Source organism: Manis pentadactyla, chromosome 9 (assembly GCF_030020395.1).
Source record: "Manis pentadactyla isolate mManPen7 chromosome 9, mManPen7.hap1, whole genome shotgun sequence".
Taxonomy (NCBI): Eukaryota; Metazoa; Chordata; class Mammalia; order Pholidota; family Manidae; genus Manis; species Manis pentadactyla.
The window spans coordinates 40,653,194-40,680,880 of NC_080027.1; the positions used below are offsets into that span (position 1 = coordinate 40,653,194).

At 39.6% G+C, this 27,687-nt stretch overlaps 1 protein-coding gene across 5 annotated transcripts in view; it reads left to right on the forward strand.

Moving 5' to 3' along the window:
* Window positions 1-27,687, forward strand: part of FAM168A (family with sequence similarity 168 member A) — a 259,894-nt gene that overhangs the window by 201,965 nt on the left and 30,242 nt on the right. For all 5 annotated transcript variants that reach the window (XM_036888639.2, XM_036888638.2, XM_036888640.2 and 2 more), the window contains one exon: window positions 21,937-22,017. In XM_036888639.2, coding sequence (XP_036744534.1) covers window positions 21,937-22,017 — 81 coding nt within the window. The remainder of the gene's footprint in view (window positions 1-21,936; window positions 22,018-27,687) is intronic.

Here is a 27,687-nt window from a genome sequence, read left to right on the forward strand (position 1 = left end):
TATAATGGATTAAAAAAATTAGATCCAATTATATATTGTCTATAAGAGATCCACAAAGATACAAAATAGTTGAAAGTGAAAGGCTGGAAAAAAGATTATGTAACAGCAACCATAAGAAAGCTAGAGGGCTATATTAATATCAGAATAGACTTTAAAACCAAAAAAAAAGAAAGTTACTAGAGATAAAGTGTGATATTTCATAATGATGAAAGGATCAATCCATCACGAAGATAGATATAGCAATTACAAATGTACATGCACCTAACAGGGCCCCAAAATACATGAAACAAAAGCTGACAGAAATGAAGGGTGAAAGAGACAAATCAACAATCATAGTTGGAGACATTAGTACCTCACTCTCAATGGTGGATTGAACAAGTAGGCAGAAGGTCAAGAAATAGAATATTTGAACAACATTGTATACCAGCTACACCTAACATATCTATAGAACACTCCAACAACATAATTTTTCTCAAGTAGAAGAACATGAAACATTCTCTAGGATAGAATATATGCTGTGCCAGAAACAACTCTTGATACGTGTAAAGGATTAAGCTCATACTAAGTATGTTCTCCAACCACAATAAATGAAATTAGAAATCAATAACAGAAAGAAATTAAAAGTTAATTATTTGAAAACTAAACAACGCACTCCTAAATAACCAATGGCTCAAAAGAAGAAATCACAAGGGAAATTAGAAAATATTCGACAGTGAATGAAACACAACATACCAAAATTTATGGGATGTAGCCAAAGTAGTACTTAGAAGGAAATTTATAACTGTGAATGCCTATATTAAAAACTGAAGAATGATCTCAACTCAGTAACCTAACCTTTCACCCTAACACACTGGGAAAAAAAAGAGCAAACTAAAATAAACCTAAAGCAAGTAAAGGGAAGGAAATAATAAAGATTAGAATAGAAATCAATGAAATTAAAACATAAAAAATAGAGAAAAACAATAAACCAAAAGTTGGTTGTTTGAAAAGATCAATTAAATTGACAGACTTTTATCTAGGCTGATCAAAAACCAAAGAGAGAAGACTCAAATTACTAAAATCAGGAATGATACAGGCAGCATTACGGAAGTAAAAAGGATTATAAGGAAATATTGTGAACAGTTGTATGCCCACAAATCAGATAACTAGGTGAAATGGACAAATTACTAAAAAGATACAAACTACCAACATTGACTTAGGAAGAAACAGAAAATCTGAAATGGTCCTACAAGTAGAATTAGTAACAAAAACACTTCCTACAAAGAAAAGCCCAAAACCAGATAGCTTCTTTGGTAGGTTCTACCAAACATTTGAATAAGAATTAACATTAATCCTCCACAGACTCTTCTGAAAAATAGAAGAGGAGGTAACACTTTCTAATTAACTCCTTCTATAAAGCAAGTATTGCCCTAATACCAAAACTAGACAAAGACATCACAAGAAAACTGCAAATCAGTATCCCACTTGAATATAAATGCAAAAATCCTCAACAAATATTAATAAAGTGAATCAAATAGCTTATAGAAAGGATTATATTATACTAGGTGGACCAAGTGGGATTTATCCCAGGGGTGCAAAATCCTTTCAACATAGGAAAATCAATTGATAAATTATACCACATTGAAAGATTAAAGAACAAAACCCATATAATCATCTCAGTAAACAGAAAAAGCATTTGACAAACTTGAATACCCTTTCATGATTTAAAAAACAAAGAAACAACCCAACAAACTAGGAATCAAACTGGTAAAGGACATTTATGAAAAACCTATGGCTGTCATCATACTTAAAACTGAGTGTTTTCCTGCTAACATTGGGAATAAGGCAAGGATGTCCAGTCACATGACTCTATTGAACAATTCACTGAAGGTTCAAACCAGGGCATTTGAGCAAGAAAATGAAAGTCATCCAATGTCATCAGACTGGAAAAGAAGTAAATTTACCTGTATTTATAGATGACAGGATTGTGCCTATAGAAAATTCTGAGGAATCCATAAACTATTAGAACTAATAAATGAGTTCAAGAAGATTACAGAACACAAGATCAATTACAAAAATCAATTGTAATACAGTTGTAATAATCCAAAAATGAAATTAAGAGAACAATTTCATTTTCAGTTGCATCAAAATGGATAAAATAGGAATAAATTTAACAAAAGAAGGGCAGAGCTTATGCTCTAAAAACTATAAAGTACTTTAAATTAAAAATTAAATAATTGGAAAAATATTGTATATTCATAGATTGAAACATTATTTTTAAGATGGTAATACTTTCCAAATTGATCTACAGATTCAACACAGTCCCTATCAAAATCCTACCTGGCTTGTTTGTAGAATTGTTTGACAAGCTGTTCCTAAAATTCACATGGAAATTCAAAGAACCTGAATGAACCAAAACAATATTGCAAATGAACAAAGTTGGAGGCCCCACACTTCCTGATTTCAAAGTTTATCAGAAAGCTGCAGTAATCAAGACAGTGTGGTTCTGGCATAAGGATAGAACTGATTATCCAGAAACCAACCCTGTTATTTACAGTCAATCATTTTCAATAAGAATACCAAAATCACATCAGTGGGATAAAGAGTAGTCTTCAATAAATGATGCAGGACAACTGGATATCCTCATAGGAAAGAATGAAATAGGATTCCTACCTCATACCATATGCAAATACTAACTCAAAATGGATCAAAGACCTAAATATAAGAGCTATAAAACCATAAAACTCTTACAAGAAGACTTGGAGGTGAATATTTGTGATATGACACCAATAGTACAAACAGCCAAAGTTAAAGACAGATAAAGTTGGACTTAACAGAATTAACTTCTGTGCTTCAGAGGACACCATCAAGAAAGCAAGAAGACAACCCACAGAATGTGATAAAATATTTGCAGATCATCTGTCTGATAAGAGACTTGTATCTAGAATATATCAAGAACTCTTACAACTCAGACAACCCAGTTAAGAAATATGTAAAGAATCTGAATAGACAATTCTCCAAAAGAACATGTACAAATGGCTAATATGCACATGAAAAGATGCTCAGCATAATTAGTCATCAGGTAAATGCAAATCAAAACCACAGTGAAATACCTCTCTATACCCCTTGGATGGTTATAATAAAAAAAAACAGGTAACAAATAACAAGTGTTGACAAAGATGTGGAGAAATTGAAACCCATGTACTGCTGGTGGGGATGTAAAAATGGCGTAGCCACTTTGGAAAAGAGTCTGGCTCTTCTTCATATGAATGGTTTCCTGTCTCTGTGGCTGCTTATAGTGTTTTTTTGGTTGGTTTTTTTTGGTTTTGTTTTTTTTGGTGTGGGAGGGGGTGGAATACCAATCCTTTTATCTTTGCCTGTTAGAATCCTGCCCATCCCACAAGGCCCAACTCAAATTCTAGTTTCTCAAGCATATATATACCTAGAAACCAGGTTTCTAGGCTGTTTATCTTCATTTGGTACTGCAAAATTGCCCTTCAGAACTCCTTTACTAATTCCCATTGTTTCAGATCCTTCCCCAACACTTGATATTGCAGACTTGAAAATTTTTGTCAGTCTGGTAGGTGGGAAATGGCTACTTTATTCCATTTATTTGCATTTTGCTGATTACTAGTATGATTGAACATCTTTTCCTTTTCTCCTCTTTCTCTCTAGCCATTTGCACGATTTCTGTGAATTGCATGGTTAGATTCTATTCGCTTATTTTCATTTCCCAATTTATTAATATGAATTCTTTATTCTGGATACTAACCCACTGTTATATGTGTTACATCTCCTCACTCTGTGCTTATTTTTTAACTTTGTTTATCGCATCTTGTCACATAGGTTTAAATTTTGATGAGTTAAATTTATTGACCTTATGGGGTTTTCCCTTTTGAGCTCATCTAAGAAATACTGTATAATCACAAGGTCAAATTGATATTTTCCTTTTTTTTTTCCCTTATAGCTTTAGAGTTTTGTTTTATTTTTAGGTCTTTGGTCTTTCTGGAATTGGAGAAGTGTCAAGTAGGGATCCAATACTTTTTTCACATATGAAAAACTGTATTTTATTTAATCTGAAAGAGATTCCTTTTTTTAAAACCAGATCTCTTTCAACAGAATAATGGAATAAAAGGGTGACTTGACCTGGGAAAGAAAAGAATTTATGGACCAACTCATCAGTTTGCAAATTTTCATTGTTCTCTTTTATCTCTTTTTACAAGATAAATGCAGAGAGGGCAGAAAAGTCATTCACCGAACAGTCTGTAAAATGCTGAGTACCCACCATCTGCCTTACAGATACAGAAGAAGCACACTCCTGGAGTGGAGTTTGAGGCAGGCCATCTGCTTTCCATTAAAATTTCTCTCATACTGGCAAATAGGGGAATTTGGAGATTTTTACAAATTTGTAAAATAATTTTTTCCCTGAGGAACACCACACACTTAGGCTCATGTGCTTACCTAGGAGCAATTTTATTATTAGCTTTAACATAACCTATTCTCTTACCTATTTTTGCTTATATTATTTTTACATTAAAGACATACCAACTTAAGCCTGCTCTGGTTTGAGCAGCTTTTCTCATCTAGGGCTCAAAGTAAATGACCCATAGGTTGCTGGCCCTTTAGCTGAAGTACAACCCAACAACTACTGGGTATTTCTGCCTTCTTGTTACCTCAGAGGAAGTATCTTGCCCTGAGGAAAAATGTGCCTCACTTACACCCTTGTGATTCCATGGGGCTTGCTAGTAGGACAGTGGGTGGGTGGGCCTTGAATCTAGTATACAGGCCACCTCAGATTCTGGTCTGGTAGGCAGGTCCAGAACCAGCACTGCAGAACAGCGGCCTGCTGGGCTGACCTGCATTCTCGCCACCATAGCACTCTCAGGAACCAGGCCTCCCAGCTCATAAGAAAAGTTCAGATTCAGTATATTTTTTCTGAGCCAACAGACTCAAAGTTCCGTTTAATTTGTTTAGTTTATTTTCTTTCTTTACCTATTAAAGAAAAGAGAAAAAAAAAGCCTACAAACCCTACAGCAAGAATGTTTCCCATCTTGCTTTGTAGCTTTCAGCTCACAGCAATAAAAATGGGATTTTGCCATCAGGATGAAGTTTTGTAGGCTTTGTCTCCTAAGCATCTTTGTAGTTGCCCTTCTCTTTTTTATCCCATTGTTGACTGGTTTAGCTTTGCCTTTGGGCTACTGCAGTAACCTCCAATCTGGTCCCTCCTTCTCTGAGCTCACCCACTTGGTCCACAACTGCTGCTAGAATAGGTAAAACACAATTCTGAAACGCCCCAGTTTAAACTCCTTTGATGAATTCCTTTTATTGATTGATAAATTCATTCCTCAGGCTGGCATTCAAATCCTTTCACAGTCTGTCCTCAGTCTCTTTTAATCTTTTGTTTCCTGCCACTTTTTCCTACAGATTATAACTATTTGCTGTTTCCTTGGTATGGCATATACTTTTGGGCCTTCATGTGTGAAACGAATATATATTTCTTTGTCCCCACCCCCCACACCTGACAGACTCTGCCTATTGTTCAAGACCACCTAAAATGTTTCTTCTGAGATGCCATTTCCAGCTCTCCCAGAGCTGGGAGGAGGACTGGAGACCTCCACCTCAGCACTATGAAACATCCCAACATTCTCTGATTGTGTATCATAACATTGCCTGGAGATTAATATAAATAATCTCTATCATATCCCCATTAGATGGTAAGCTCTTATGTAAAGAACCTAGCACCTGCTTTGCACAGAGTAATCGTCTGCTGGATGTTAAATAACTATGTTGGTGGATAATGATAAAAAATCTGGATTAAGTCACTTCAGGCCTTCACTTTCTATCACCAGCCTTGTTATGTTAGTTCTTTTTTTTTAATTGGGGGGAAAAAAACAGCAGAAGAATGAACAAGGCAAGAAGAAAATTGAATTGTTTTGAGGGAAAGGGATTTATAAATTGAAGTCTGGCCAAAAGGGGACAACCAGGATGGGGAAAGATTGAAGGAGTTGGGTCTTTTGCATTTGGACAAGAGAAAATTCAGGAAGAAAAGCTGCTATCTTCATATTTCTGGAGGGTGTGCTGGAGCAGGGGGAGCAGATGTGAACTGTGAGGGACCAGTGGCTATGAAGGTGTTCAGGGTTAGATTCCTTAAAAGGCAGAATTTTTAGCTCAGAGTAAAGAATTGCTTAGCTTAACCTCCAGAGCTCTCCAACAGGAGCTTTAACCACCTGTGTTCTGAGCACAACGTCATTGGAAGGGTGTGCTTGGCAGGGGCCATATGGCCAACCTGTGGGCCACTATAAAGGGTATTTCCTGTGCTAGGTGGTAGATTGGATTCAATCACCTCTAATACCTCTTAATTCAGCACCTATGTGATACTGCTCAACAACCCAAGCATGACCTATATTAAGACACTGGGAACAGAGAAATAGCTCTTTTTTGGTAACTGAACCATCTTTGACCAAATTGACTCTCCAGAGTAATTTCCTGTTTTCCTAGGTTTTGAAGCTGAAATAAAAGACCTTTGACAAAGAAAATGGCAGCCAAATCCAAAAGTTTGCACTGAATAGGCTCATGTTTTGAGGAGAGGTAGGGAGGTTGGTAGGAATGGACTTTGTCTTACTCAGTGGCCTGGGTGCTGTGCCGCTCTCTGTTTACTAGCCATGTAGGTAAGTCTCGGCTTCAGTGTCTTCATCTCCAAAGTGGGTTAGAATGGATCTCATAGAGTTAGGGTGAGGATTCAGTCAGATTAAGAAATGCCTAGCACAGTTCTCAGAACATACTACAGATTCAACATTATATCCTTTCTTTTGGCCTCTTGTTTTCAATTTTGAAGAAATAAAGCTTTCTTTTTCTTGTTTGATTTTTGGTCATCATCCTGGCCTTGGAGACAGTTTTCTTCTTTTTATTTGTGAATTTCAAACTTGAAGTGCCTTCACTGCATTAAGTGTTCCCCTGCTCACAGAGGAGTAATCCTCTGTCATCCTGAGCCAGTCAGTCTTTCACTAGCTTTTGATACCTTGCCCTTTTCACTTCCTAAAGATAAAGTAGTTTCTGAAATAGTCCTCTGATTTCTCTTGAAAGTAATTTCTAATTTCCATATTAATCAAAAAATAGTTTTACATTTCTTCAGTCCTAATTCTATTAACAACTAGGAAAAGGGATTAGGTTGTATTGACATCTATGAAGTAATTTAAAGTACACATTAGAATCCCAGGAAACCTGATCGTTATAACTTTTAGTATTCAAAGGAGAAAAGCTCACTTGTGTCCATTTATTCTCTTCACTTTTTACCTTCAAAGAGGATTAATACAGAAGGGGCAGACTAGTTCCAAGGACCAAGTCATAGTTATTTAGCAGGTATGGACAAAGGCATTATTTTTAGGATTCCCTTTCTAGTATCACCACTGACTTGCCTAAGTCACCACTGATTTGGCTAAGAATAATCTTAGCCAAATGTCACATCACCTCTCTGAGCCTGTTTCCTTATCTACAAAATGGGGGGAATAATTTTAGGGTTCTTTTGAAGCTCAAATGAGATAGCAGATGTGAAAATATCTTTTGTATGAGCAATGGGTGAAATGTCATGGTGTATTAGGTAAACTCATTATCTTTATCCCCAGTGAACTTCAACACAGCCAGGCAACATGGGGGACCAGGACCTGGAATGCACTCTGCTCTCTCAGGTCATCCAGAGCCTGGCCAGAGAGTCTTTGGAGTGCACTAGGGAAGAGCCTTATAGTAGGGAACAGCCACAAACTAGCAAGTGCTACCCTGACCTAAAGTTTACAGCCCAGTGGTAGGAGAAAGTCTGTCTTCCATAAACAAGTAAACATACGTCAGGTTGGTAAGTGCTGTGAAGGCAAACAAAGCAGGGTAAGGAGCACAGAGAGTAATGAAAGTTGAGAGTCCTTTTAGAAAGAATGTAAGGTGACCTTTGAACAGAGTTCCAGGATCAGGAAACAGAAGGGGTAAAGCCTCTGAGATGGGAAAGTGCTGGACACATTTGAAGAAAGCAAGGAGGCCATTATGGCAGGAGTAGATTAGCATGAGGGCAAATACTAGAAGAGGAGGATTGAGAGGTGGCTGAGGCCCAGGTGGGTCATTAAAAGGATTTCACTGTGATTGTCTTGGGAAGCCACTGTGGAGCTTAAAAAGAGGTGTCATGATCTGATTTAATGTTTTAACAGGATCACTGTGGCTGCTGTGGGAAATAGATTCCACAGGATCAAAAGTAGAAGCAAGGAGACTAGTTATGAAGCTATTGCAATAATCTAGGTGAGAAGTAACGATGGCTTGGACTAGGATAGAAAGTGTATAGGTAAGGACATATGGTCAGATTCTGAATATGTTCTGAAGGTGGAACTAAAAGAATTTGCTGATGGATTAGATGTAAATAGAGAAAGAGTAGAGTCAAGGATGACACTAAAGTTTTTGGCCTGAGAAGGTGAAAGAATGGGTTGTCATGTACTGGTATGGAGAAAACTGCAGAAGAACAGGTTTGGAAGGAAGTAGGAGGACAGAAAAAAAAAATTCAATTTTGAGTATCGTAAGTTTGCAATAATAATAGCTAATTTTTGAAGTCTTAACTATTTGCCCGGCTCCTAATGCTTTGAGGCCTTAACTAATTTAATACTTATAACAACCTACTAGGTAAGTAATGCTAGTCCCCTTTCACAGATGGGAAAACTAAAACACAAAGAGATTAAGTAAGTGGTCCAAGATCACACAAATAATTAGTGGTGTTGCTGGGATTCAAACCTAAGTGTGGATCCAGCTCCAGAGACCACATTCTTTTTTTTTTCTTTTTCATGTAGATGTAATGATGTTTCTTTTTTTTTTTTTTAAGATAATTATTTTTTTTATTGAAGGGTAGTTGACGCACAGTATTACATTACATTAGTTTCAAGTGTACAACACAGTGATAAAACATTTATATACATAATTCTAGGTTCCAGCTATCACCCTACCAAGCTGTTACAGTAACTTGACTATATTCCTTATGCTATACATTGCATCCCGGTTACTTATTTATTTTACCATTGGAAGTCTGTCCTTTTTTTTTTTTTTTTGTGAGGGCATCTCTCATATTTATTGATCAAATGGTTGTTAACGACAATAAAATTCTGTATAGGGGAGTCAATGCTCAATGCACAATCATTAATCCACCCCAAGCCTAATTTTCGTCAGTCTCCAATCTTCTGAGGCATAACAAACAAGTTCTTACATGGAGAACAAATTCTTACATAATGAATAAGTTACATAGTGAACAGTACAAGGGCAGTCATCACAGAAACTTTCGGTTTTGCTCATGCATTATGAACTCTAAACAGTCAGTTCAAATATGAATACTCATTTGGTTTTTATACTTGATTTATATGTGGATACCACATTTCTCTCTTTATTATTATTATTTTTAATAAAATGCTGAAGTGGTAGGTAGATACAAGATAAAGGTAGAAAACATAGTTTAGTGTTGTAAGACAGCAAATGTAGATGATCAGGTGTGTGCCTGTAGACTATGTGTTAATCCAAGCTAGACCAGGGCAATAAAACATCCACGTATGCAGAAGATTTCTCTCAGAACGGGGGGGTGAGGTTCTAAGCCTCACCTCTGTTGATCCCCAATTTCTCACCTGATGACCCCCCTGCGACTGTGCCTGTCTTAGGTTGTTCCTCCCTTGAGGAATCTTACCCGCAGAGACCACATTCTTAACCACTCTAGGGTATAGCCTTGAAGTGTAGCAAACATCCCAAGTGGAGTTGTTGAGTAGTCTGTTAGATACTGTATGAGTCAGGAGTTCAGGAGAGAAGCTCCATCTAGCAGTATGAAATTCAGACACAGTGGACACACTGAAACTGGAAAGGTAAGTTAGGGCAGACCGCCATAAAGGGAGACATGGTCACAAGAAGACGAAATGATGAGATCAAGCCCCCAAAGACAGCCTGTCCCCTCAGGTGTGGTTAACCCATCAGTCCTGCATCTTAGAGTCAAGGAGGGTATTTTGACCCCAAAATACTGCCCTTCATGCTTCTGCCTGAAAAGCCCTTCCTCCCCTTTTTTATCTACATCCAGGGACTCCTAGTGCCCAGTATATTCCCTGGCAGACAATAGGTACCAAATAAATGTTGGCTGACGAAGGCTTCTTCTCTGCCCACTTTCTTCCTTATCACAGCACTTTTCAGGCTGCATTCTAACAGTCCTGCTGTCTTCCTCAGTTGGTGACTCTCTTAAGGCCAGGGACCCTGTTGGGTTGGTTACTTTTGTTTTTAGACTGCTCATGACTCCAGGACACAATCCCCCTCGTAATCTGTTCTCTGAGTGCCTATTCTCTGCCTTAATCTATGCTAGGCACTAGAGATGCCAACATCATCAGCAGCTGAAGCAATAAGATGAATAGGATGAGCTGGAGGCAAGGACACAAACACAACCAAACCAGGGAAAGTTGTGAGAAGGAAGCCTAGCTTGCCTGTGACACCCTTTTTGAACTGGAGGAGTTAATGGTGGGGAAGGGATATTCTTTACTGACCATACAGACTGTTCAGCACACCAGCCTGTTGTGAGCAGCTCAGATGCTTGCTGCCCAGGCCAAGGGCTCAGGAGAGGTGGGTGGTGTGTTGACAGGGCAGGGAATGAGAGGGATTGACCAAGAGCTGTTGTGTATAGGCAAGTGAGACATAGCTGTGCCTTCTCAAGGAGCTTGCATTCTGGGGAGAAGGAGGCAAACCAGAAATGTAAATAAATCATTGAAGTACAGTGTGATAAATTCTGTAATTCTGGATACGTGTGTCTTCAAATTTGTTCTTTTCTAAAGGGTAGACGCTATAGATAGAGTTCACTAAAGTATGAGAAGTCCCTTTGAGACAATCAGAGCTGTCTCACAGTGTAGGGGGGGGGTCTCAGGAAAGGAAGGAGTTCACTGCCTGTGGAGATGTAAGCCCTGGGGTGAGTGATCCAGTGAGTGAGTTTCAGAGGAGGCTCTAGCCCCAAACTTGAGGGTGGACCAAATGGCTTTTAAGGTGCTTTCATAATCTCAGCATCTGTCACCCTGATTCCCTTCCTTTCTCTCAACCTGAAGTTACTTTTATAAAAATGAAGTGGGTTGGACCAAATAAAAATATTTCTAATGCTTCTATTCTATGATATCTGCCAAATTCAAGTGAACAAAAAAGATTCGACTTGGAAACATTGAAGGAAGATCCTGTAATTGCCCCTAAAATAAAAGGCATCTGAAATGACATAACAGGGGTGTGATTTCCCATGGCTGCACAATCTTTCACATGAAGCCTGAATACAGATTTTAGCTGTAAGACCAGATCAGTTTGCTTCCCAGATTAAACCTCTGACTTTCTTCTTGAGAAGTGACAGACCTCCACATTACTAATTAAGTGACAAGTTGGCTACCTTGGTTCCAAAATCAGAAAATGATTGAAGTATAAAGAGAGATTAATTTTCTTAGGAGTTGGAAAGGATTTAGGGAAAGGCATATTAACAAAGATACATATTAAAGCTCAATATTTAAGTATCCCAAAGAAGCTTTAAGGGACTTACGGATTTAATCTTTCACTTTTAAAATCATCTTTCCATTGTTAGTTAAAATACCAATGAGCATTAAAAAACTGCAGAGAGCAAAGAGACAGGTACTTACGCACTGCTAGTACAAGTAAAACTGACAGTCTTTCCAGAAAGCAGCATTGCAAAGTATGTGAAAACTCTCATCATGTCACTTACCAGCTTCATTGCTGTTGCCCTGATGTGAGCTGCCTCATCTATTGCCAGGAGTTTGCAGCAGGCTCCCAACTGGTTTCTGTGCTTCTACCCTTCCTCCATTACAGTACGTTACCAACAGAGCAATGTAAGTGACCCTTTTCAGACATAAGATCATGTTATTCTTCCACTCAGACCCTGTTATGGCTTCTCATTTTACTTAGGAAAAATCAGTCCTTACAGAAGCCTTAGACCCTACATGAACTAACCAGCCCTTTATCTCTGACTTCCTCTACTGCTATTGTTCCACTTCAGCCCTCCTGGCCTCTTTGCTATTCCTCAGATGCGTCCCATATTCTCCTAACTTAGTGTCTTTACACTGTTTCCTTTGTCTGAAATGTTCTTCCTTTAGCCATCTGCTTAGTTGACTATTTCCTTCACATCTTTGTGAAAATCTTATCTTCTCCATATATCTTGTACTGGTCACCCAATTTAATATTCAGTGCCCTCCCTTGGCAACACTCCAGCACATTTGATGCTCTTTGCCCTGCCATTTTCTCTTTTCTATAGCACTTAAGACTTGTTTCTTTATATTTACTGCTTATCCTTGGCCTTCTCCCACCCTTTCAAAATGTAAGTTCCCCAAGGACAGGGTATTCAGAAGTTTGTTAAATGGATGAGCTTTAAAAATAGCACCATCTTTTGACCTAGAAATCTCATTTCTAGAATGCACTCCTACAAAAATAACCAAGATTTATTTAGGTTGTTCTCATATCTTTATTTATAATAATGAAAATTTACAACCACCCAAACATCTAAAAACAGAATAATGGTTAGATGATTTGATGTATCTATTAATGGAACATTACAAAGATATGTTTTTGAAGAATATGTAATTACATAGAAAAATGCTTATAATGTTAAAGTGAAAAAGTAGAATTTAAAACTACACATACCCTTACCTCATACCAAATGCAAAAAATGGATCAGTGATCTAAATATAAGAGCCAAAACCACAAAACTCATAGGGTAAATCTTCATGACCCTAGATTTGGTATTGGATTCTTAGATATGACACCAGAAGTGTGAACAACAAAAGAAAAATAGATAAATTGGACTTCATTGAAATTCATTAAAATCTGGACTTCATTAAAGATTTTTGTGCATCAAAGGTGTTGTCAAGAAAGAGAAAAGACAATCCACAGAATAGGAGAAAATGCTTGCAAGTCATGTCTGGTAAGGGTTTAGTATCCAGAATGTGTGTGTGTGTACATATAATATATATAATAAATTAAAAAAAGAACTTCTACAATTTAACAAAACAAACAACCCAGTTTTTTAAATGGGAAAATGTTTTGAATAGGCCCTTCTCCAAAGAGATATACAAAATGACAAAAAATACATGAAAAGATGTTCAACATAATTAATCATTAGGGAAGTGCATATTAAAATCACACTGAGATAAAATCACACTTCATACCTGTTAAGATGGTCATAATAAAACAATTTTAAAAAATAAGTAAAAGGTGTCAATGATTTATCCAATAAGGGGTTAACATCCAAAATATATAAAGAACTCATATGTCTCAATATCCAAAAATCAAATAACCCAATTAAAAAATGGGCAGAGGATCTCAACAGACACTTCTCCAAAGAAGAAATACAGATGCCCAACAGGCACATGAACAGCTGCTCCCCATCACTAATCATCAGGGAAATGCAAATTAAAACCGCAATGAGAGATCACCTCACACCAGTTAGGATAGCGAACATCCAAAAGACAAGAAATAAATGCTGGTGAGGAAGTATAGAAAAGGGAACCCTCCCTACGCTGTTGGAGGGAATGTAAATTGGTTCAGCTGCTCTGGGAGGCAATATGGAGGTTCCTCAAAAACCTAAAAGTAGAAATACCATTTGACCCAGTAATTCCACTCCTAGGAATTTACCCAAAGAAAACATCCCTGATTCGAAAAGACATATGCACCCCTATGTTTATCACTGCACTGTTTGCAGTAGCCAAGATGTGGAAGCAATCTAAGTTTCCATCAATAGAATGGTTAAAAAAGTGATCCTGCCATTTGCAACAACATGGATGGATCTGGAGGCTATTATGCTCAGTGAAATAAGTCAGGTGGAGAAAGACAAATCCAACTGATTTTACTCATTTGTGGATTATAAAAACAAAGCAGGAGAGGAGCCAAGATGGTGGCGTGAGTAGGGCAGTGGAAATCTCCTCCCAAAACCATATATATTTTTGAAAATACAACAAATACAACTATTCCTAAAAGAGAGACCAGTGGATACAGTACAACAGCCAGGCTACATCTACATCTGCGAGAACTCAGCATCACACGAAGGGGGTAAGATACAAGCCGCGGCCTGGCAGAATCCGAGCACTTCCCCCACCCTAGCACCCCGGTGGGAGGAAAGTAGTCGGAGCAGGGAGGGAGTGAAAGCCCAGGACTGCTAAACAACCAGCTCTAGTAATCCTCACCAGGAGCGCAGACACACAGTGCATGGTGTGCTGGATATTAGAGAAATGATAAAGCAAAATCTGCAAGCAGGTCCCCGAAACCAGCTCCCCTGGGACAAAAGAAAAGCGAGTGCTTTTGAAAGTCTTAAAGGGACAGGGAACTCACAGCTGGACGGAATCATCCCAGCACACTCAGCCCAGCATCTGGGAATCCCAGGGAACGCCAGGCACCCTAACCCCCTGGGCGGCAGTGCAGCTCTAAAGCCCATCACGGCAATAAGCAGCTTGCCAGTCGTTCCGCCAGCCGGTGCAGCCCCCGACACAGCAGCCAGTAGCCTGAGAGCAGTGAGGGTGGAGCAGCCCAGGAGCAGGCACAAGAGCCGGCAGCGGCTGAGTGGCCCAGGAGCAGCTGTGCATACCCGCGGTGGAATGGCCCGGGAGTGGCTGCACCCCTGGTAGCTGCCCAGAATCTCCTCCCGGCACGCACCCGCCCGGGCCAGACCCAAAGGCCACTACTAGCGCGTAGCTGCCTGGCACAGGGAGAAGAAACCGGGGCAAGGAGCAAAGGGGTGCCGCTCTCGCAGGAGAGCACACCTGGTGCGTCAGCCACTCCCCGCAGGGCTCTGGGCTACCTTGATGGTGACCCCACCCACGGGAGCTTAGGGGATTAATCTGGAGGCTGCTTCAGGAGTGTGGATAACCGATACAGGCAGCAGAGAAGGGCAAGGCAACCAGCAAACAGGAAAAGACGTTCTCCCAGCTGCCACACATGCAACCTGCCTACAGCTACCTCTATTGCCATGAAAAGGCAGAAGAATTTGGTCCAGTCCAGAATTACCCAGACAGCCCCCGAGAGATGACCTGGGGAGATAGATTTAACCAATCTTCCTGAAAAAGAATTCAAAATAAAGGTGCTAACCATGCTGATGGACCTGCAGAGAAATATGCAAGAGCTAAAGGAGCAAGTAGGGAGGGAGAATACAGAAATAAAACAATCTCTGGAAGGACTGAAGAGCAGACTGGATGAGGTGCAAGAGGCCGATAATGGAATAGGAACTAGAGAACAGGAATACAGAGAAGCAGAGGCAGAGACAGATTAAAAGATCTCCAGGAATGAAATAATATTAAGAGAACTGTGTGACCAATCCAAACGGAACAATATTCGCATTATAGGAGTAGCAGAAGAAAAAGAGAGAGAAAAAGGGATAGAAAGTGTTGTTGAAGAAATAATTGCTGAAAACTTCCCCAGACTGGGGGAGGAAATAGTCTCTCAGACCATGGAGGCTCACAGAACTCCCAACACAAGGGACCCACGGAGGACAACACCAAGACACATAATAATTAAAATGGCAAAGATAAAGACAAGGACAGAGTATTAAAGGCAGCCAGAGAGAAAAATGGTCACCTACAAAGGAAAACCCATCAGGCTATCACACTTCTCAACAGAAAAACCTTACAGGCCAGAAGAGAATGGCATGATATATTTAATGCAATGAAACGGAAGGGCCATGAACCGAGAATACTGTATCCAGCACAATTATCATTTAAATATGAAGGACAGATTAAACAATTCCCAGACAAAAGTTGAGGGAATTTGCCTCCCACAAAACACCTCTACAGGATATTTTAAAGGGAATGCTCTAGATGGAAGTACTCCTAAGGCTAAATAGATGTCACCGGAGAAAACAAAATCACAGCAAAGAAAGCAGACCAACCAAATACTAACTAAAGGCAAAAAATAAAATCAACTACTCACAAAAGCAGTCAAAGGAAACACAAAAGAGTACAGAATAAAACACCTAACATAAAAGAATGGAGGAGGAGGAATAAGAAGGGAGAGAAATAAAGAATCATCAAACTGTGTTTATAATAGCTTAATAAGAGAGCTAAGTTAGATAGTAAAGAAGCCACCCTTGAACCTTTGGTAACCACGAATATAAAGCCTGCAATGGCAATAAGTACATATCTTTCAATAATCACCCTAAATGTAAATGGACTGAATGCACTAATCAAAAGACACAGAGTAACAGAATGGATAAAAAAGTAAGACCCATTTATATGCCGCTTACAAGAGCCTCACCTCAAACCCAAAGACATACACAGACTAAAAGTCAAGGGATGGAAAAAGATATTTCATGCAAACAACAAGGAGAAAAAAAGCAGGTGTTGCAATACTAGTATCAGACAAAATAGACTTCAAAACAAAGAAAGTCACAAGAGATAAAGAAGGACATTACATAATGATAAAGGGGCAGTCCAACAAGAGGATATAACCATTATAAATATATAATACAGGAGCACCAACATATGTGAAACAAATACTAACACAATTAAAGGAGGAAATAGAATGCAATGCATTTGTTCTAGGAGACTTCAACACACCACTCACTCCAAAGGACAGATCAACCAGACAGAAAATAAGTAAGGACACAGAGGCACTGAACAACACACTAGAACAGATGGACCTAACAGACATTTACAGAACTCTACACCCAAAAGCAGCAGGATACACATTCTTCTCAAGTGCACATGGAACATTTTCCAGAATAGACCACATAGTAGGTCACAAAAAGAGCCTCAGTAAATTCAAAAAGAATGAAATTCTACCAACCAACTTCTCAGACAACAAAGGCATAAAACTAGAAATAAATTTTACAAAGAAAACAAAAAGCTCACAAACACATGGAGGCTTAACAACATGCTCCTAAATAATCAATGGATCAATGACCAAATTAAAGCAGAGATCAAGCAATATATGTAAACAAATGACAATGACAGCATAAAGCCCCAACTTCTGTGGGACGCAGTGAAGGCAGTTCTAAGAGGAAAGTATATAGCAATCCAGGCCTACTTAAAGAAGGAAGAACAATCCCAAATGAATAGTCTAAAGTCACAATTATTGAAACTGGAAAAAGAAGAACAAATGAGGCCCAAAGTCAGCAGAAGGAGGGACATAATAAAGATCAGAGAAGAAATAAATAAAATTGAAAAGAAAAATAAGACAATAGAAAAAAATCAGTGAAACCAAGAGCTGGTTCTTTGAAGAAATAAACAAAATAGGCCCCCAGCCAGACTTATTAAGAGAAAAAGAGAATCTACACACGTCAACAGAATCAGAAATGAGAAAGGAGAAATCACAACGGACCCCACAAAAATACAAAAAATTGTTAGAGAATACTATGAAAATCTATATGCTAACAAGCTGGAAAATGTAGAAGAAACAGACAACTTACAAGAAAAATAAAACCTTCCAAGACTGACCAAGGAAGAAACAGAAAATCTAAACAGACCAATTACCAGCAATGAAATTGAATTGGCAATCAAAAAACTACCCAAGAACAAAACCCCCTGAACCAAATGGATTCACCAATGAATTTTATCAGACATATAGAGAAGACATAATACCCATTCTCCTTAAAGTTTTCCAGAAAGTAGAAGAAGAGGGAATACTTCCAAACTCATTCTATGAACCCAGCATCACTCTAATACCAAAACCAGGCAAAGACCCCACCAAAAAAGAAAATTACAGACCAATATCCCTGATGAACATAGATGCAAAAATACTCAATAAAATATTAGCAAACTAAATTCAAAAATACATCAAGAGGATCGTACACCATGATCAAGTGGGATTCATCTCAGGGATGCAAGGATTGTACAACATTCAAAAATCCATCAACATCATACACCACATCAACAAAAAGAAAGACAAAAACCACATGATCATTTCCATAGATGCTGAAAAAAGCATTCAACAAAATTCAACATCCATTCATGATAAAAAATCTCAACAAAATGGGTATAGAGGGCAAGTACCTCAACATAATAAAGGCCATATATGACAAACCCACTGCCAACATCATACTTAACAGTGAGAAGCTGAAAACTTTTCCTCTGAGATCAGGAACAAGACAGGGATACCCACTCTCCCCACTGTTATTCAACATAGTACTGGAGGTCTTGGCCACAGCAATCAGGCAAAACAAAGAAATACAAGGCATCCAAATTGATAAAGAAGAAGTCAAACTGTCACTATTTGCAGATGACATGATATTGTACATAAGAAAACCCTAAAGACTGCATTCCAAAAATACTACAACTAATATCTGAATTCAGCAAAGTTGCAGGATACACAATACACAGAAATCTGTTGCCTTCCTATACACTAATGATGAACTAACAGAAACAGAAATCAGGGAAACAATTCCATTCACAATAGCGTCAAAAAGAATAAAATACCTAGGAATAAGCCTGACCAAGGAAGTGAAAGACCTATACCCTGAAAACTACAAAACACTCTTTAGAGAAATTAAAGAGGGCACTAACAAATGGAAATTCATTCCACGCTCTTGGCTAGGAAGAATTAATATTGTCAGAATGGCCATCCTGCCTAAAGCAATCTATAGATTCGATGCAGTGCCTATCAAAATACCAACAACATTCTTCAACGAACTGGAACAAATAGTTTTAAAATTCATATGGAACCACCAAAGACCCCAAATAGCCAAAGCAATCCTGCGAAGGGAGAATAAAGCAGGGGGCATCTCGCTTCCCAACTTCAAGCTCTACTACAAAGGCACAGTAATCAAGACAATTTGGTACCGGCACAAGAACAGAGCCACAGACCAGTGGAACAGAATAGAGAGTCCAGATATTAACTCAAACATATATGGTCAATTAATATATGATAAAGGAGCCATGGACATACACTGGGGAAATGACAACCTCTTCAACAGCTGGTGTTGGCAAAACTGGACAGCTACATGTAAGAGAATGAAACCGGATCACTGTCTAACCCCATACACAAAAGTTAATTTGAAATGGATCAAAGACCTGAATGTAAGTCACGAAACCATAAAACTCTTAGAAAAAAACATAGGCAAAAATCTCCTGGACATAAACATGAGCAACTTCTTTATGAACATATCTCCCTGGGCAAGGGAAAGAAAAGCAAAAATGAACAAGTGGGATGATATCAAGCTGAAAAGCTTCTGTACAGCAAAGGACACCATCAGTAGAACAAAAAGGCATCCTACAGTATGGGAGAATATATTCATAAATGATGTATCCGATAAAGGGTTCACATCCAAAATATGTAAGGAGCTCATGCACCTCAACAATCAGAAAGCAAATAATCCAGTTAAAAAATGTGCAGGTGAGCTGAACAGATAGTTCTCCAAAGAAGAAATTCAGATGGTCAACAGACACATGAAAAGATGTTCCACATTGCTAGTCATCAGAGAAATGCAAATTAAAACCACAATGAGATATCACCTCACACCAGTAAGGATCGCCACCATCCAAAAGACAAACAGCAACAAATGTTGGCTAGGTTGTGGAGAAAGGGGAACCCTCCTACACTGCTGGTGGGAATGTAAACTAGTTCAACCATTGTGGAAAGCAGTATGGAGGTTCCTCAAAATGCTCAAAATAGATATACCATTTGACCCAGGAATTCCACTTCTAGGAATTTACCCTAAGAATGCAGTAGTGCAGTTTGAAAAAGACATATGCACCATATGTTTATCGTAGCACTGTTTGCAATAGCCAAGAAGTGAAAGCAACCTAAGTGTCCTCATCAGTAGATGAATGGATAAAGAAGAGGTGGTACCTATACCCAATGGAACATTATTCAGCCATAAGAAGAAAACAAATCCTACCGTTTGCAACAACATGGATGGAGCTAGAGGGTATTATGCTCAGTGAAATAAGCCAAGCAGAGAAAGACAACTACCAAATGATTTCACTCATATGTGGAGTATAAGAACAAAGAAAAACTGAAGGAACAAAACAGCAGCAGAATCACAGAGCCCAAGAATGGACTAACAGTTACCAAAGGGAAAGGGACTGGGGAGGATGGGTGGGAAGGGAGAGATAAGGGTGAGGGGAAGATAGGGGGCATTATGATTAGCATGTATAATGTGGGGGGCATGCACGAGTAGGACTGTGCAATGCAGAGAAGACATGTAGTGATTCTACAGCATCTTACTATGCTTATAGACAGTGACTGTAATGGGTTTGTCGGGGGGACTTGGTGATGGGGGTAGTCTAGTAAACATAATGTTCCTCATGTAATTGTAGATTAGTGATACCGAAATAAAAGAAAAAAAGAAAATAAATAAAATAAGAAAGCAAAACTGAAGGAACAAAAAAAGCAGTAGACTCATAGACACCGAGAAGGGACTAGTGGTTACCAAAGGGGAGGGGTTGGCGAGGGTGGGTGGCAGGGAGAGGGGAATCAAGGGGCACTATAATTCGTAATCACTGGGAAGGTAGGTACAGCACAATCACTGGTCAGTGGGAAGGCGGTACAGCACGGAGAAGACAACTAATGACTCTATACCATCTTACTATGCTGAAAGTCAGTGACCACAATGGAGGGGGTGAGGACTTGATAATATGGGTGAATGTTGAACCACTATGTTGTGTATGTGAAACCATCATAAGATTGTATGTCAATGATACATTAATAATAAATAAATATAAAGTATTGGTAAGGATGTGGAAAAATGGGAGCCCTCATGCATTGCTGGTGGGAATGTAAAATGGTGGAGCCAGTATGAAAAACTGTTTGGTAGTTCCTCATGAAGCCAAACATGTAATTACCATATGACTCAGCAATTCTACTCCTAAATATATATCGAAAAGAATTGAAAAAGGGACTCAAACAGGTTCTTGTATGCCAGTGTTCATGGCAGCATTATTTTCCATACCCAAAAGGTGTAAACAACCCATGTGTCCATCAGCAGATGAATGGATAAACAAAACATGGTATATGTAGACAATGAAATATTATTTAGCCATAAAAAATGAAATTTTGATACATTCTAAAACATGAATGAACCTTGAAAGGATTATGCTAAGTGAAAAAAGCCAGACCCAAAAGGATAAATAATATCTGATTCCAATTACATAAACTATCTAGAATGGGCAAATTCATAGAGATGCAAAGTGTTAGAAGTAATGGGCTCCAGGGAGAGGGAAAATGGGTGTTATTGCTTAATGGGCACAGTATTTCTGTTTGGGGTGATGAAAAAGTTTTTGAAACAGATAGTGGGGATGGTTACACACATTGTGAATATAATGCCACTGAATGGGACACAAAATGGTTAAAAATCACAAATTTTATGATATATATATTTTTGTTACAATAAAAAATTTCTAAGAAAAAAACTACCATATATAAATAAGGCAGTGGGATGGATCTGGCTGGTATGGGCCCTGTAGGGCCCATTATGAACATCTCTTCCCAACTAATTTAATGATCTTGATAGCTTAAAATCAGCTCTAGTGGGAGTATTTATACTATGGAATTTGGCAAATGCTACAAATGGGACTCCCACGTCAATTCCCTTGAGCTGTTTGTTAAATATTTACCAGTACACCACTGAATAATGTCTATAAAAATGCACAGAAAATTATTTGAAAGGATAGATGCCAAAGTGTTACTCCTCTAAGGAGGAGAGTACTGTTGTGGCAGGAATGTGAGAGTAAACTTAAATTTTTACCCTATACACTTCTATAGTGTTTCAGTCTTTTTAAAAATGAACATATAGACATATATTTCTTCTACTGCTTTTAAAAAATAGAAAAATCTGCATGTGTTGGTATTGTGGTATTGATGACTTTTCTTGAGGGGCTAAAAGCTGGTCACACATAAATGTCTGAAATGACCCAAGAAGAGATTGAAGGCCAGACCTTGGACTTGGATTCTGGTTCTTCAGAAATCTTCTTTTCTTCGTTCCCAACTAAATAGGGCTTTTTTGTCTCTTCATAGGTTACCCCACAGCCTACCCGGCAGCGGCCCCTGCCTACAATCCCAGCCTGTACCCCACCAATAGCCCCAGTTATGCTCCAGGTAAGGAGAACATAGCAGTGGTGAGTGAGGTGGGAGATGGGGCTCTATTTGGAAAAACAGACCCACCTGCTGGCCTTTCCCTGTCCTTAATGTCTGGGCTGAGCCTGTCCAAACTATCCAGGTTTCTCCTGGGAGTCCCATCTGGGAACTGAGGCAGTTCAGCCTCAGGGTTGGGGTGGGAATGGAATCTCTTACCTTCTCCTTGGGACTTCAGATTGGCCCATCTCTCCTCTGCTGGAATATCTGAAACATGCATCCTCCTCACAGAACCTTCTCTGATCTCACAAACAATGTCCAAATCTATTCTTTGCTTGGCTTCCCCTGAGGCTGCCATTGAGACACATGCATGCACACAGACACACACACACACAAACACAGCAGACTTCCTGGTTGTGGATTTGGAAGAGAGTGAGAGACTTGCCACCAGAGGATAAAGAGCTGGCTTTCAGACTGAGGCAAGGTACTTGTTTTTGAAAAATAAAACCAGCACTCCTTGGATAAATGTTGAAATAGGTTTAACAATGTTGAAAAAAATTAGTTCTCCTTTGGGCTAGTGCAGAGGTCTCATCTTACCCCCCTGTGTCGACTGCTTAAACTTGGGGAGGAGGAAGAACATGGGGCTCTGCAGTTAGAGAGCCCTGGGTTTGGATCCTGATTATTCAGCTCAGTAGTTGTGAGGCCTTGGACAAGTTACCTCACCTCTCTGAGAAATGTTTGCCTGCCTCGTAGAAGTTTCTCTTCATTTACTCAACAAGGATTTATCTGTTGAATGCCATACTAGAATAGAAAAAAAGAAAGGATACTATCTTTCCCTGAGGTAGTTTACAATCCACCTGGGAGCCAGCATATAAACAAGTTCACAGCTGTACAGTGTGATGAGTATAGTAAAAGGTATACATGTAAGAGGAGAGGAAGTGGAGGAGGGAAGAACACTTTGCCTGGGTTTCACAGTGTACGGGAGCCTTCACAGAGGGCCCAGCAATAGAGACTCGAGGGAGAAGTTGGAAGCACCCTTTAAGTATACAGAGGAAGAGTTGGGCATTCTAGGCAGAGTAGACCATGGCAGAGGCACAGAGATATAAGGACCTGTCGCTGTAAGAACGTAGAAGGATTGAGAATGGTGGAAGCCTCCTCTATGTGGGGGGGAACTATAGATGTGCAAGGACCAGATTTGGAAAGCCCTTGAATGTCATGATAAAACCCTCAGTTTCTTGTTTAGTAATTATTATTCTGGAGTTAGCTTTAAAAGACCTTAGAGATCCTCCAGTTCAAACCCTTTTCTTGATAAGCAAGATCCATACAGAAGCAGTGCTTTGTCCAAATTACCCACTGAATCAACAGTAGCATATGGATGAGAACCCTTGGCAAATCCCCTGGCTCTTGGTCTCATGCTTTTCTGTGCCAATCTATACTCATCCTACTGTCATTCCCTTTCTTCTGGAATGTTAAAATAAGAGAAGAGCATGTGCAAGGTCAGAAGACCTAGATTTGAGTTTTGAATCTGTCTGTCACTTCCTAGATTAGCAATCTTAAAGTCACCTGACCTCAACTGCCCCTCTCAAAAGTAGGAATCATTATCATAATCATACACACAGTCACATATGTATCATGAACCCTGGCTTTTTCGGCAGACAAGAATTGTTTCATGCAAATAGCTAATGCTAATCCCTAAAGTGCTTATACAGGTGGGTCATTCCATAGACATTTATTTTGGCCCTGCTATGCCCAAGGCAGTTTGGAAGACACTTGGTGATTCAGATGTGAGGAAGTTGTAGCCATTGCCCTCAAAGAGCTTCTGAGCAGGCTAAAAAGTCTATAATCATACCACAGCACTGATATTTTATTCTATATTCACTTTTAATCAATAAGACAGGTGTTTCTCAAAAAAATTATAATAGGCAGAAACAAAAGCTTACAGAAATTCTCTGCTGAAATACTTAATCAGGGAGATTCTCAAGGTGGCGGCATGAGTAAGGTGGCAGAAATCTACTCCCAAAACCATATATACTTTGAAAATACAGCAAATACAACTATTCCTAAGAGAGTGACCAGAAGATACAGTACCCCAGCCAGGCTACATCTACATCTGCAGGAACTCACCATCTCACAAAAAGGGTAAGATTCAAAGCCATGACCCAGTGGGTCCCAAGCACTCCCCCTACCCCAGCTCACCAGCAGGAAGAAAATCAGAGTGGGGAAGGAGTGGAAGCACAGGATTGCTCAATAACCAGTCCTAGTAATTTGCACCACGAGCACAGACACACATTGCATGGTCTACTAGATATTAGAGGAACAGAAAAGCAAAATCCAAGACTAAGACTGAGAACAGGTCCCCACAGCTGGCTACCCTGGACAATAGAAAAGTGGGTGCTTTAAAAGCCTTAAAAGGGACAAGGGTTTAACAGATGGACAAAATTGTCCTGGCATGCTCAGCCCAGCAGGCTGGGAACTTTAAGGAACTTCAGGCACCCTAATCCCCTGGGTGGCAATGCAGCAACGAAGCCCCTCACAGCGATAAGGAGCCTGCTGTTCATACCCCCCCTACACCAGCACTGCAAGCGAACCAGCTGACCTGCCATTGCTGCAGAGCAACCGGGGAGCAGCCCTGCCCACAGCAGCCACACAGAGGCTTCTCCCAGAGCACGTGGCTGACTGGGCCAGACCCAGAGGCTGCCCCCTGCCCGCAGTCAACCGACACAGCAGAGATAGGCACAGAGTCCAGAAGGGCACACAGGGGCTTTATTCTCATGGCGAACACGTGCTGCTCGCCTGCAACTCCCACCAGTGACCTAGGCCATCCCAAGGGCCACCCCACCCATGGCAGCACAGGGGATTAACCCAGAGGCTGCCCCCTGTGCATGGCCGACTGGCATAGGCAGAGGAAGCCGGTGCAGGGTCCGGAAAGCATGTAGGGGCTCTGTTCTTGCCCTGAACTTGTGCTGATTGCCTGCAACCACTGCCAGTGCCCTAGGATATCCCGAGGGCTGCCCTTCCCATGGCAGCTTAGGGGATCAACCCAGAGGCTGCTCCCTGTGTGCAGTTGCCCAGCACAAGCAGCAGAGACTGGCACGGAGTCCCAAAAGCATGAAGAGGCACCATTCTCGCAGGAGGACACACACCGCTCGCCTGCGATCCCCGCCAGTGTCCTAGGCCATCCCAAGGACCACCCTGCCCATGGCAGCTTAGGGGATCAACCCAGAGGCTGCTCCCTCTTGCAGTTGACTGGCACATGCAGCAGAGTTGGGCAACGTGACCAGCAAGCAGGAAGGGACTTGTTCTCCCAGCAGACACACGTGCCACTCGCCGGCGGTCACTTCCATCACCATGAAAAGGCAGAAGAACCTTGTTTAGTCCAAAATCCCTCAAAGAGCAGAGAGAGGGCCTGGTGAGACCGAAATCACCAATCTTCCTGAAAAAGAATTTAAAATAAAAGTCATAAGCATGCTGATGGAGCTTACAGAGAAATATGCAAGAGCTAAAGGATGAATTCCGGAGGGAGATAACAGAAATGAAACAAACAATGGAAGGATTTAAGAGCAGACTGGATGAGGTGCAAGAGACTGTTAATGTAAAAGAAATCAGAACAGGAATACAGAGAAGCTGAGGCAGAGAGAGATAAAAGGATCTCTAGGAATGAAAGAATATTAAGAGAACTGTGGGACCAATCCAAACGGAACAATATTCGTATTACAGGGGTACCAGAAGAAGAAGAGAGAGAAAAAGGGATAGAAAGTGACTTTGAAGAAATAATTGCTGAAAACTTCCCCAATCTGGGGAAGGAAAGAGTCTCTCAAACCATGGAAGTCCACAGATCTCCCAACACAAGGAACCAAAGGAGGACAACACCAAGACACATAATAATAAAATGGCAAAGATCAAAGACAAGGACAGAGTTTTAAAAGCAGCCATAGGGAGAAAAAAAGATAACCTACAAAGGAAACCCCATCAGGCTATCATCAGACTTCTCAACAGAAACCCTACAGGCCAGAAGAGAATGGCATGATATATTTAATGCAATGAAAGAAAGGCCTTGAACCAAGAATACTGTATCCAGCAAGATTATCATTTAAATTTGAAGGAGGGATTAAACAATTTCCAGGTAAACCAAAAAGTTGAGGGAATTTACCTCCCACAAACCATCTCTACAGTTGTTTTAAAGGGACTGCTCTAGAAGGCGGTCCTAAGGCTAAATAGATGTCACCAGAGAAAATAAAACCATAGCAAAGAAAGTAGACCAACCAAATACTAACTAAATGCAAAATAAAATCAGCTATCCACAAAATCAGTCAAGTGAAACATAGAAGAGTACAGAATAAAACACCTAACATATAAAGAATGGAGGAGGAAGAAAACGAAGGGAGAGAAATAAAGAATCATCAGACTGTTTATAATAGCCTAATTAGAGTATTAAGTTAGACGGTTAGATAGTAAAGAAGCTATCCTTGAACCTTCTGTAACCACAAATCCAAAGCCTGCAATGTCAATAAATACATATCTATCAATAATCACCCTAAATGTAAATGAACTGAATGCAACAACCAAAAGACAATGAGTAATAGAATGGATGAAAAAGCAAGACCCATCTATATGCTGTTTACAAGAGACTCACCTCAAAGCCAAAGACATGCACAGACTAAAAGTTAAGGGATGGAAAAAGATATTTCATGCAAACAACAAGGAGAAAAAAGCAAATGTTGCAGTACTACTACCAGACAAAATAGACTTCAAAACAAAGAAAGTAACAAGGAATAAAGGACATTACATAATGATAAAGGGGCAGTCCAACAAGAGGATATAACCATTATAAATATCTATGCTCCCAACAACAGGAGCACCCACATATGTGAAACAAATACCAACAGAATTAAAGGAGGAAATAGAATGCAATGCATTCATTTTAGAAGACTTCAACACATCACTCACTCCAAAGGACAGATCAACCAGACGGAAAATAAGTAAGGACACAGAGACAATGAACAACACACTAGAACAGATGGACCTAACAGACATTTACAGAACTCTACACCCAAAAGCAGCAGGATACACATTCTTCTCAAGTGTACATGGTACATTTTCCAGAATAGACCACATAGTAGGTCACATAAAGAGCCTCAGTAAATTCAAAAAGATTGAAATTCTACCAACCAACCTCTCAGATCACAAAAGTATAAAACTAGAAATAAATTTTACAAAGAAAACAAAAAGGCTCACAAACACATGGAGGCTTAACAACATGCTCCTAAATAATCAATGGATCAATGAACAAATTAAAGCAGAGATCAAGCAATATATGTAAACAAATGAAAAGAACAGCACAATGCCCCAACTTCTGTGGAACACAGGGGAGGCAGTTCTAAGAGAAAAATATATAGCAATCCAGGCCTATTTAAAGAAGGAAGAACAATCCCAAATGAATAGTCTAAATTCACAATTATTGAAACTGGAAAAAGAACAAATGAGGCCCAAAGTCAGCAGAAGGAGGGACATAATAAAGATCAGAGAAGAAATAAATAAAACTGAGAATAATAAAACAACAGAAAAAAATCAATGAAACCAAGAGCTGGTTCTTTGAGAAAATAAACAAAATAGATAAACCACTAGCCAGACTTATTAAGAGAAAAAGAAAATCTACAAACATAAACAGAATCAGAAATGAGAAAGGAAAAATCA